At 42.0% G+C, this 13203-nt stretch overlaps 1 protein-coding gene across 5 annotated transcripts in view; it reads left to right on the forward strand.

Moving 5' to 3' along the window:
• The window catches only part of LOC119973089 (lutropin-choriogonadotropic hormone receptor-like), a 230980-nt gene that overhangs the window by 154567 nt on the left and 63210 nt on the right, over positions 1-13203 (forward strand). For 3 of the 5 annotated variants that reach the window (XM_038810620.1, XM_038810603.1, XM_038810610.1), the window contains one exon: positions 1861-1935. In XM_038810620.1, the coding sequence (XP_038666548.1) occupies positions 1861-1935 (75 nt within the window). Of the gene's footprint in view, positions 1-792; positions 872-1857; positions 1936-13203 lie in introns of those variants that run through there. The other 2 variants (XM_038810629.1, XM_038810639.1) reach the window with 2 other exon arrangements.

Raw genomic sequence — 13203 nt, forward strand, 5'->3', positions numbered from 1 at the left:
TTTTTATTTTAGGGCAGTTTTCCTTTAAGTGGGCATGTTCTGAGTCTTCTCACATCATGACGCTCATGACATCATGCGTAATCATCGATTCCGCATGCACAAATCGTATTTCCTCCAAAGTGTGCTCTTTTTTCAACTGTGCATGCGTAGCTTCACGCATGTGCGCAGAACGGCATTTTACCGGTTTGCGTCTTTTCTGGATGTACGCAAGTGCATTCTGCTCTCGCTCAAGGTGAATGCCGTCCAAAACGTGCTTCATCGAGTGTGATACTGTCTCTACCTTATGGTACGTTTTTGTGCCGTTTCTTCGTTGGATAAATTCAAGGTACTGATTTTTTATATTTGTTCATGCGATATGCACTTTTTTATTGCAGTTTTTAGAGTTAGATCATTTTGTTGTAAAAGTGATTCCCTTAAACTTTCATCACATGGTCCATAAACTAATCCATCCCTGATTATTGTGTCTCATAAATCAGCAGAATTACAGGCTTGTGCTGGTAACTTGAGGTCTGTAACAAAATTAGTGATTGGCTCGCTGTTTCTCTGGAACCTACTATGAAATTTAAATCTTTCTAAGATCTCATTAGTCTGCATTTTGCAGTGGTCTTCAAATTTTGCGACTATCACATTAAATTTAGTTTTGGCTTCATCTTCCTAGTAATTAAAGGAGGTACAGATCTCTACAGCTTGCTGACCTGTTAGGGACATTAGCATTGATATTCTTCTTGCTTCAGAGACTGTTTAAACATTCGCCAGTTACTACTTAAGTTACCGGTAGTTTTCAGCTGCCGTGGAGCTTGAACGTTATCCATCGAATCGGTTGGTCATCGAGGATCCAAATGCTGCAAAGCCTTCCACAGTCAAGCAGTTGGTACTTTATTTTATTTATTTTTTCTAACCTAATCTAACTGGTGCTGTTTTTTAAAAATCAATTAATTTGGTACCATGTGATATTACACTTCTAGTGGGCAGCACGGTGGCGCAGTGGTAAGCATTGCTGCCTCAGTACGCCGAGGTCCCAGGTTCGATCCCGGCTCTAGGTCACTGTCCTTGTGGAGTTTGCACATTCTCCCCGTGTTTGCGTGGGTTTCACCCTCACAACCCAAAGATGTGCAGGGTAGGTGGATTGTCCATGCTAAATTGCCTCTTAATTGAAAAAAATGAATTGGGCACTCTAAATTTATTTTTTTTAAATAAAAAATATTACACTTCTGGTGGTATGTTATGTTATACTACTGAATGTAATGTATGTTACTCAATACTGTTGTTGATGAGATTCTCTGAATCTTGATGAGAAAGACTCAAAGTCGTCCAGTAATATCAAAAGAGTTATTGAGTAACTAAAACAATAATATTGTGAGTTCTTTACTTTAATATTAGCAATAAGGTTAACAAGATCTAAATGCAGTAACTATGGTTATCTACACAAACACTCTGAGCTAATCTATACTTCGATCCCCTTGTCACAATACACCCAAAAGAGATGGGAACTCAGAATGAGGCTGGCTTTATACCCCTGTTGTGATCTCTTATCTGTACTGATTCTACATTAACCCTTTGTGTGCATGCAGATCTGCAGATCATGACAGATTGGAACTTGAGGAAAATAAACTTACGGACTACAGGGAAGGAGCAGGGGAATAGGACTAACTGGATTGCTCTATAAAGTGTTATAATGGGTTCACTGAGTTGAAAGGCCTCCTATTGTGCCATAATGACTCTATGATTTTATGTAATAACTGTAATAAGAATTCCTACGGCAATATGGAAAATAATATTGAAATCTTTAGAAATAGCATTTCTCCCACTTGCGTTACATTAATTTTTAATCTCATTTTTATGGTTTTTTGCATATGACAGTTGGGTGCTACAGAATGATGTTCTGAAGAATATTGAAGAAAAAACCTTTGTCAACCTACCCTATCTTAAAGAAATGTAAGTAACTGCACTGTGTAACCAGCTTTGGCTGGAGAATTTAAAAGTACAGTATTTGCTTGAGGGTTCTTTTATCACGACATTCAGTATTAAAGTTTGTTTGTGTTAATGTTTATTTGTGTAAAACATACAAGGTGAACAGCTTGTGTTGTAGATAAATGCTGAAGAACTTTGACATACGGGCTGTGTACTTTCCAATATTTTCACCATCATCTGATCCAGTGATTACAAAATAGCCTAATTTGTGCAGCGTGATGTTTTAGTCAGAAGATGTTCAATATACCACAAGACAGCAATAAATCATGTTGTAAATTACTAACTGGCGAGCCAAGCCAAAGCTGTTAATGAATATAATCAGAAGATAGGTATGTGTTTGTCCTTCATGTCATATGCATGGAATTAATGGGGGTGAATTTTGTTTTTTGCTAAATGCAAAATGGACGATGGCAAATAGACAGCTTGCTTAATGCTTTAATATAAACTTCAGCGGAGGAGAAAACCAGTCAGAATGTAAAATGGGCTGCAATTCACTTACACTCGTTGCGTACTATGACCAAAAACCAGTTCTACTCTCCGTACAATTCATAGTGAACAATGGGTGCGATCCAACAGCCATACTGTGACCGAAAAGCAGCTCGCCATGGCACAGCCGGCCGATAAAAGCCAGGAGTCCCCGTTCCCAGGATCTACCTGGCTCACAATACCTTGCAAGGTCTAAAGCGATATCACGAGATATCGTGATGTAAATCTAGCCCATTGTGGGTGGGATCACTCATTAGTAAAACTCCATATTAAACCAAAACAGCTAATCTCACTTTAATGGGCAGATTCCTAAGTTATCCTCGGCATGGGAGCTATCTTCTTCGCCTCGGAGACCTCGGGCCAGCACCATTCAGCACAGGTGTCCACAAATGGGGACTGGACGGAAAGGCTCTTGTGGGGTTTCCCAGGGGATTGAAGGCCTCCAGGTGCATGCCCTTTGGGCAGGATGGTACCCTGGCACTTCTGGTGCTGCCTGGATGCCAGCCTGACACTATAAGCTGTCCAGGTGGCACTTTCACCTTGGTACTGCCATTGTGCCATGCTGACATTTGTTGTGCACTGGCGATCGGGCTGGAGGTGCCCCATACGGGTGTTGTGGATGGGGGTGCGGGGAGGGAGGATCAGGGACACTCCCATAGGGTGTTAGGGCTTGGGGGTTTGGAGGTCGTGTCAGGGGCCTTGGAGATTGGGACGCCATTTAAAAATGGTGCCCAATATCTCGCTGCATTGAGGAGTTCTGACAAACGGAGCTCCTCCGTGCACAAAACGGGGCTATGTGCGGCCTCGGCCACGCGTTCCCTGCTTAGGCCCCTTATCGTGGATGGAGTTTTAGAGTAATCAAGATTTCCAGCATGAAAATCGGCCAAACTTGTCTATTCTGCCTAATTTCTATCACGAAGCTAGTCCCAATTGCCCGCATTTGGCCCATATCCCTTGATACCTATCTGACCCATATAACTGTCTAAATGCTTTTTAAAAGACAAAATTGTGCTCGCTTCTACTACTGCCTCTTTCCAGCACATTCCAGACACTCACCATGCTTTGTGTGAAAAAAATTCACCTCTGGACCCTTTTGTACCTCTACCCTCTCACCTTAAACCTATGCTCTCTCATTTTAAATTCGCCACCATTGGGAAAGTATGTTGACTATCTACCTTTATCTATGCCCCTCATTGTTTTATAGACTTCTGTAAGATCACCCCTAAGCCTCCTATGCTCCATGGAAAAATGTCCCAGTCTATCCAACCTCTCTTTATAACTCAAAGCATCAAATCCCGGTAGCATCCTCGTCAATCTTTTCTGCACCCTTTTTAGTTTAATGATATCCTTCTATAATAGGGTGACCAGAACTGTACACAGTCTTTGAAATGTGGCCTTACTAATGTCTCGTACAACTTCCAAAGATGTCCCTATTCTGTATTCAGTGTTCTGATCAGTGAAACCAAGGATGCCAAATGCCTTCTTCACCACCCTGTCCACCTGTGACTCCATTTTAAAGCAGCTATGAACCTGTACTCCTAGATCTCTTTGTTCTATAGCTCTCCCCAACACCCTACCATTAACTGAGTAGGTGCTTCCCGGTTTGATCTACCAAAATGTATTACCTCACATTTATCCAAATTAAACTCTATCTGCCATTCATTGGCCCACTGACTCAATTGATCAAGATCCCATTGCAATCCAAGATAACTTTCTTCATTGTTCACAAGCCACCAATCTTGGTATCATCTGCCAACTTACTAACCGTGCCTCCTAAATTCTCATCCAAATCATTAATATGAATTACAAACAACAGTGGACCCAGCACTGATTCCTGAGGCACACCGTTGGTCACAGGTCTCCAGTTTGAAAAACAACCCTCTGCAACCACCCTTAGTCTTCTGACATCAAGTCCATTTTGTATCCAATTGGCCACCTCACTTTGGATCCCATGAGATTTAACCTTATGCTACAACCTACCATGCGGTACCTTGACAAAGGCCTTGCTAAAGTCCATGTAGACAATGTTGATTGCACTGCCCTCTTCTACCTTCTTGGTTACCTATTCAAAAAACTCAATCAAATTCGTGAGACATGATTTTCCATTCTTGAGCCATGCAGACTGTCCCTAATCAGTCCCTGCCTCTCTAAATGCCTGTAGATCCTGTCTCTCAGAACACCTTCTTACAACTTACTCACCACAGATGTTAGGCTCAGCAGTCTGTTGTTCTCAGGCTTTTCCCTGCAGCCCTTCTTAAACAAAGCCACACCATTTGCTACACTCCAATCTCAGCGCTACAAATATCTCTGTTGGAGGACCCGCAGTTTCCCCCCTAGCCTCCCACAATGTCCTGGGATACATTTTATCAGGTCCAGTGGATTTATCTACCTTGATGCGCTTTAAGGCTTCCAGCACCTCCTTCTCTGTAATATGTACACTCTCAGGGCATCACTATTTATTTCCCCAAGTTCCCTCACATCCATGCCTTTCTCAACAATAAATACTGATGAGAAATATTCATCTAGGATCTCACCCATCGCTAGTGGATCAGCATACAGATGACCTTGTAGATCCATGCGAGACCCTACTCTCTCCGTAGTTACTCTTTTGCTCTTTATGTATTTGCTCTTTATATTCTCCTTTGCCTTTTCTGCCAAAGCAATCCAGTGCCCCCTTTTTGCCCTGCTGATTTATCACTTAACTCTACTCCAACTGTCATGTGAGTGTTCCTTTAAGAAAGGTTTTTGTCTTATCACATGGCTTCAGTGATGTCATTTTGTGAGTGGAGCTGGGCTTTGTCTGTGAGGTTTGTTTTTGTTTTTGTTTTTGCTTTCACATTTGACTGTTGTGGACTCAGGGAGAATGAAATATGTTGTTTTTGTCTTTCTATGCTTTCATTTTAAAGAGTTGTTCCAGGAAAAAAAACGTTGATTACTATAGCTGTGGGGTATCCTTATGTTTGTAATTGATAACAATTTTTGCTGTGTGTTTATATAAATGTTATCTAAGTACTTAGAATAAAGCTTATTTTGATTAAAGTGTCCAGGAAGACTGTTGAGTCACACCTCAAGTGAAGGCTCTTGTACTCATGCTAGCCAGATTCAACAAAGTTATAGGTCAGGTGAACTCCATAATATGCTTTGGAGTTTCTAAACGCTGGCCCATAACACCGACAATCTCAATACTCTTCAAAGGATACACTTGATCCCAGCTTCCTATGCATATCATATTCCTCCTTCTTCCTTTTGACCAGTACGTCAATATCCCAAATAATCCAGGCTTCCCTATTTCTGCAGCCTTGCTCTTCACTCCAAAAGGAATGTGCTTACCCTGAACACTGGTTAACACACTTTGAAAGCCTCCCACTTTCCAGCTATCCCTTTGCCTCCAATAGACTTGCCCAATCATTTTTTGAAAGTTCCTGTCTAATACCATCAAAATTTGCCTTGCCCCAATTTAGAATTTTAACTTTTGGGCCAGACCTATCATTCTCCATAGCTATCTTAAAACTAATGGAATTATGATCACTGGTCCCAAAGTGATCCCTCCCCAATACTTATGTCACCCGTCCTGCCTTATTTCCTAAGAGGAGGTGAAGTTTTTCCCCCTCTCTAGTCGGGCCATCCACATATGGAATGAGAAATTTATCTCCATCCAAACCCCTGATGCTATGGCTATCCAAATCAATGTTGGGAAAGTTAAGTCCCCAACTATTACCACCTTTTGTTTTCTTGCAGCTATCTGTAATCTCCTTACATATTTGCTCCTCAATTTCCCACTGACTATTTAGGGGCCTATAGTACAGTCTTATCAAAGTGATCTCTCCCTTTTTATTTTTCAGTTCTACCCATATAGACTAAGTAGGTGAACCCTCAGATATATCCCCTCTCAGTACTGCTGTGATATTGTCCCTAATCAAAACTACAACACCTCTTGCCTCCTGTTTTATCTTTCCTATAGCATCTATACCCTGGAACATTGAGTTGCCAGTCCTGCCCCTCCCTTAGCCATGTCTCAATAATAGCTATAATATCCCAGTTCAATGTGCCCATCCATGCTGAGTTCAACTGCCTTGCTCGTCAGACCTCTTGCATTGAAATAAACGCAGTTTACTCTCGACTTTCTTTGCTCTCTGCCCTGCTTTCTCAGACCATCTGTCCGGTCATGTTTTGTACACTCTCCCTGTGTTTTATTTCTCTTCGACACTCTGGACCCATTCACTGAGTTCACCACAGTTTCTGTATTCTGTCCTGTCACCCATTTTTCAATTTTGACTTTGGTTTCTCTGCCTTTCACTTTTCCCCTTACTGCCATGTGATTCTCGGCGCTGCGAGTGCCGGGAAACATGTGGCTAACGGGCTCGCTGTGGGAATTTGTTCACTTTTAGTTGAATCGTGCCCAATATCTGTGTCAGAACTACCGCTCCAGTCGTGCCAGTCCTCAAAAGAGTTCTGGTTTCTATTAACTTCTGTGTTCATGCTATTTTCAGTTCAGAAATAGGTGCAATGAGCCCACCTGCTACCATTAAATCCTGGATTGTTGACTTGCTCTTCATCCTATGGTAGCAATGTAGCCACATACTTTACCTGGAATCCACAAGTTGCATTTTTTTAACCACAGGTCATAAGCCAGTGCACCAGTTCTGTCCAGTTTTTCCATTTATAGTTCAGGAATGCTACACATTTATTAACAACCGGCTGCCCATAATTAGTTCAGTATAGAATGGAGATCAGCCACAGTTGTATATGGCTCCATACCAAATTGGCTGCACTAGCATTAGGGGGCCTCACGGTAGCATGGTGGTTAGCATCAATGCTTCACAGCTCCAGGGTCCCAGGTTCGATTCCCGGCTGGGTCACTGTCTGTGTGGAGTCTGCACGTCCTCCCCGTGTGTGCGTGGGTTTCCTCCGGGTGCTCCGGTTTCCTCCCACAGTCCAAAGATGTGCGGGTTAGGTGGATTGGCCATGCTAAATTGCCCGTAGTGTAAGGTTAATGGGGGGATTGTTGGGTTACAGGTATACGGGTTACGTGGGTTTAAGTAGGGTGATCATTGCTCGGCACAACATCGAGGGCCGAAGGGCCTGTTCTGTGCTGTACTGTTCTAATTCTAATTCTAATTCTAATTGCAGAGGCGGTCTCTATGCAGATTTTGAGAATGAGACTAGGGGAACTGCAAATCCTGGATTTGGACCATTTTAGCAACTCCAAAATTTGTCTTTAACACTTTGCCTATTTATATTTTGCTTCTCACAACAAAGTGAATTACAGCTACGAAAAAGAAATCAGCTGCAGCATGTAGAATCTATTTTGTAGCTTTCAAGTCAGAAACTTGCATTGTCACGTTCATTAATCTAACTCCAGGCAGTTTGTTTTGGCTATAACGTAGATTGCAATGTAACAAATTTAGACCTTTCTAAATCAGACCAGGACCCAGATTTTTGCTGTCAGGTTGGCTGCGCAGACATGGGGGAATCCCTGGCTCCACAAATCCAAACTTTAAAAATTGCCATCCAGACATTGGATTGCCAGTCCTTTGAGGGAGGGGAGAGGGTGTGGGGACTGGAAGAACTGAGGGGAATGCTGGGGATGAAGGCTAATGACAGGCTGGGTGGAAGGCCTGCTTAAGGGCTCCTGCACTGTGTCCTATATATATAAACAAATAAAGCATGCAACATCCCTCAACCCTCCACACACCCTCCATGCTCCATCCATGACAACTGATGCCCCCCTAACCCCACCCATACGCTCTCTATACTAATCTTTTTGGCCCCTATAAACATCCTGGGGGCCAACAATGACCAGAAACTTAGCTAGATTAACCATATATATATATATATACACTGTGGCTACAAGGGCATCCTTCAATAACCTCCTGACTCCTCAAAGCCTGGTGACAATCCACGGAGTGTGATGGAATAATCTCCAATTGCCTGAATGAATGTAGCCCCAACTACACTCAAGAAGTTTGATACCATCCCGGACAAAGCAGCCTGCTTGATTCATATTCCATCTACAAACATTTATTCCCTTCGACACTGATGCTCTGTAGCAGTACTGTGTACCATCTAAATGCTGCACTGCAGGAACTCACCAAGACTCCTACCTTCCAATCTTACAATGATCAAGTAGGACAACAACAGAAGATACATGGACCACTGCCAGATGGAAGTTCTCTATCTAGCCATTCACTATCCCGACTTGGAAATATATACCTGTTCCTTCACTATTGCTAGGTCAAAATCCCAGATCACCCTCCCTAACAGTATCATGGGTGTACCTATACCACATGGACTGCAGTGGTTCAAAGAGGCAGCTCACCACCACCTTCTCAAGGAAAATTATGGATGAGCAATAAATGTTGGCCACATTTAATGACAATTGCAGTCATAGCTTGTTCATTTGTGAAAAGAACTTGTACTTTATTCCTCAATGCATTGGAGAAATAGTTTTTAGTCTATCAGCAAACATTAATTCCTCACTTGCTTGTTTTGCGTTTTTACGAGTATACTCTAGCCATGCGTTCTGGCAATACTTTTAGTTTCATGCATTTTGCTGTCGTACTTGCTTATTTTCTCATAATCTCTTCTCAGTGGCTGGGAGTATTTTCTACTTCCTCAATAAAATTAAAATTTTCCAGTTTAACTCCTTCCACTGAAATTCATGACAATGCATCTTTAGTTGTCTGGTATTTCCCTTGAATGTACTCAGTAACCGAATTGTAACTCATAAGTCTCAATCTAAAATGTTGGATTCTTGGTGGCTATTTTGCAATTTAATTTAGGTTAAGAAAGGTCACCAAATGTTGGTGGTGAGTTGAAATTTTAAACCTGAATCCCATGACATAATCAGAGAACGTCTCACAAGCCCATATAGCTGCTATTGTTTCTTTCTCGATATCGCACACCCCTTTTCTATGTCCGTGAGAGATCATGAGGAGATTTAGATATAAAAAGGCCTTTCCTGTCCACCTTTTTGACTCTGAAGTGGCACTACACCCAAGTCTTGAGATGATGGAAATATTGCTAGAAATGTTAGCAACTCTGGATCGTAGTGCTGCAGGATTTCTGGTGATATTAAGAGATTTTTGATCTTACAGAGTTCACAGAATCTCTCCAGTGCAAAAAGAAGTCATTTGGTGCATCAAGTTTACACTGCAATTTCGAATGAGATCCCGACCTCGGCCCACTCCCTGCCCTGTCCTTTTAATCCTGTAACCCCACCTAATTGAGTCAAGTCCACACAGGTTCTGATTGAACTATTGGACTTTTCTGCTGTGAACTCCACTTTGTATGATGACAGGAGAGATGACCCCTTGGTGTTACATGTGTTTAATCATGCTTTTGACTTTATCCAGAAGTGGGCGAGGTACCTTTCTCACTGTAAAGAGGCATAAAGGCTTAATGTCTGCCCTTAAGAGTTTTGTGATATTCTGTTTTCAGCTTTCCTAAGCCTGAGAATAGGGCTGAAAATTAATTCCTGAATATCTCACTGGATTTTTCATCAGCAATTTCATTAACCTTGTAAATCCGCTTCAACTGCAATCATGCTTTTCTGTTCAGTCATGATGGCTCCTGATTCTTTATCACAAAGGCAGGTTCCACAATTTATTTATCTTTGGATCTTAATCTTGCCAAGTATTGGCCTCGTACTTATAGTATAGTCCCTCCTGGACCTTGCAAGTAAATAGAGGATGATTGTAATGTGATATTTTCAAGCCATTTCATGTCATCAAATAATGCTGAAACAACTGCCCCAGGAGCTAGTTTGAATTCTGTGGGGTTGCCATCAACATCTAATTTAAGGCTCTAATAATTGTTCCCTGTTTCTCTGAATTCCTCAAAGAAAATTATTTGTTTTTCCTGTGGCTCTTCCACTACTTAAATTTACTTTGTTTCATTGTTATCTCTTTCTTCCTATGAGCTACAGGAACTTTGGATCTGCAGACTATTTTAAAAATGTCCAAACTTCCCACAGTGGTTGCACTCAGCTCCATTGCTGGACATTCATACCTTCTTACCGACTGCATCACAAGATGGCGGGTTGGCGCATTTTTCACAATTTTGCAGACTTTTGCTTCACTGCATTTTGTCTTTTCTGTCCAAGCGACACAGTTTCTCCACAAACAATCATTTTGTTTCTCTTCATAAACTCACTCTGTTGTGCTATTTGTACAGACTTTGTGAGAGTTGAATCTTCCCTCATTTACAAAAGATCTGATAGTGTTTCATCAATGACCCTAACCATAATGTGATTGTGTATTGATTCTCTGAGGATCCTATAGCCACAATTCTCCATGAATGTGTCCAGAACGTTTATATATGAATCCATGAATTCACATGGCTTTTGCCTCTTATGACATTTTGTTCACTCAATGATCACAGTTTTCGAAGACTTGTATGAATCTAATTCCTGACGGACTTCCTCAGATGAACACAAAGTCTCATTGATAACAATTATATCTGCTATTGATCATACTGTGCAGACTGAGCACTGATCTGATCCTTCTGGTCGTTCTTATGCAAGTCTGAAGCCGTTCCATATCCGGGGAATCTCTTCCTCCATTTGTTCCAGTGTTGAGCATGTTATGAACCTTCCCCACTTTGGGAACAGTTCTGGAAGTGGCAATGAAGATTCCTTTGGTTTCCTATGCTGTGATTCAGTAGCTTGGCTGTGATCTGTACTTGTCGCACTCTGGATTTCTGATCTATGTGCCTGCTTGCATCTGCAGCACCCATTCTTCAATCTTTCTTCCTGTCCTTTACCAGGTATTGACAGACCTCTCTTGTCCAAAGGAGGCGGGGTTGCATTGTTCGTAAGGAATGAAGTTAAATTGATAGCAAGGAGCGATATAGGATCAGAAGGCATAGAATCTCTGTGGGTAGAGTTGAGGAATCGCAAAGGTAAAAAATACCCTGATGGGAGTTATGTACAGGCCCCCTAGAAGGAGTCAGGATGTGGGGCAGGAAATAAATCAGGAGATAGAAAAGGAATGTAAAAAGGCAATATTACAATAATCATGGGGGACTTCAATATGCAGGGTAACTGGGAAAATCAGGTTGGTAGTGGATCCCAAGAAAAGGAATTTGTGGAACACCTAAGAGATAGTTTTTGGAGCAGCTTGTTACAGAGCCTACTAGGGAACAGGTAATTCTGGATTTGGTGATGTGTAATGAGGCGGACTTGATTAGAGAACTTAAGATGAAGGAACCCTTAGGGAGCAGCGACCACAATATGATAGAATTTACCCTGAAGTTTAAGAGGGAGAAGCTGCAATCAGATGTAATGGTATTACAATTAAATAAGGGTCACTACAAAGACATTAGGGGGGAGCTGTCCAAAGTTGATTGGAAAAGGAGCCTGGCAGGGAAGACAGTGGAACAGCAATGGCAGGTGTTTTGGGGGTTATTCGGGAGGCACAACAGAAATTCATTCCAAGGAGGAGGAAACATGCTAAGGGGAGAACAAGGCATCCATGGCTGACGAGGGAAGTCAAGAACAGCATAAAAGCTAAAGAAACAGCATACAAAGTGGCGAGGATTAGTGGGAAACCAGAGGATTGGGTAGCCTTTAAAAGCGAACAGAGGACAACTAAAAAAGCAATAAGGGGGGAGAAGATGATGTATGAGTTAGCTAGTAATATAAAGGAAGATAGGAAGAGTTTTTTTTCAATATATAAAAGGTAAAAGAGAGGCAAAAATAGACATTGGACCATTGGAAAATGTGGCTGGAGAAGTAATAATAAGAAATAAAGAAATGGCAGATGAACTGAATAGTTACTTTGCATCAGTCTTCATAGTGAGAAGACTGAGCTCCAGGAGAACCAGGGGGCAGAGGTGAGTGCAGTGACCATTACTAAGGAGAAGGATCTGGGGAAACTGAAAGGTCTGAAGGTGAATAAATCACCTGGACCGGATGGACTACACCCCAGGGTTCTAAAAGAGATAGCTCAGGAGATTGTGGAGGCATTGGTGGTGATCTTTCAGGAATCACTGGAGGCAGGAAGGGCCCCAGAGGACTGGAAAGTGACTAATATAATACTGTAAGAAGGTAGGGAGGCAGAAGATGGGAAATTATAGAGATCTTAGAGTCTGTTATTAAAGATGAGATTGCGGAGTACTTGGAAGTGTATGATAAAATAGGACTGAGGCAGCATAGCTTCGTCAAGGGGAGGTCATGTCTGACAAATCTGTTTGAGTTCTTTGAGGAAGTAACAAGGAAGTTAGACAAAGGAGAACCAGTGGACCTGATCATTTAGATTTCCAGAAGGCCTTTGACAAGGTGCCACATAGGAGACTGTTCAATAAGTTAAGAGCCCACGGTGTTAAGGATAAGATCCTGGTATGGATAGAGGATTGGCTGACTGGCAGAAGGCAGAGACTGTGGATAAAGGGTGTTTTTCAGGATGGCAGCCGGTGGCTCGCGGTGTTCCTCAGGGGTCGGTGCTGGGACTACAACTTTTCACAATATACATTAATGATCTGGAGGAAGTAACTGAAGGCACTGTTGCTAAGTTTGCAGATGATACAAAGATTTGTAGAGAGGCAGGTAGTATTGAGGAAGCAGGCGGGCTGCAGAAGGACTTAGACAGGCAGGGAGTATGGGTAAAGAAGTGGCAGATGGAATACAATGTGGATAAGTGTGACGTTATGCACTTTGGAAGGAGAAATAGAGGTTGAGGACTCAGGTTCTGTACTGTTGAAGTTTAGAAGGATGAGGGGAGATGTTATTAAAACTTACAGGCTACT

Source organism: Scyliorhinus canicula, chromosome 1 (assembly GCF_902713615.1).
Source record: "Scyliorhinus canicula chromosome 1, sScyCan1.1, whole genome shotgun sequence".
NCBI classification, from domain to species: Eukaryota; Metazoa; Chordata; class Chondrichthyes; order Carcharhiniformes; family Scyliorhinidae; genus Scyliorhinus; species Scyliorhinus canicula.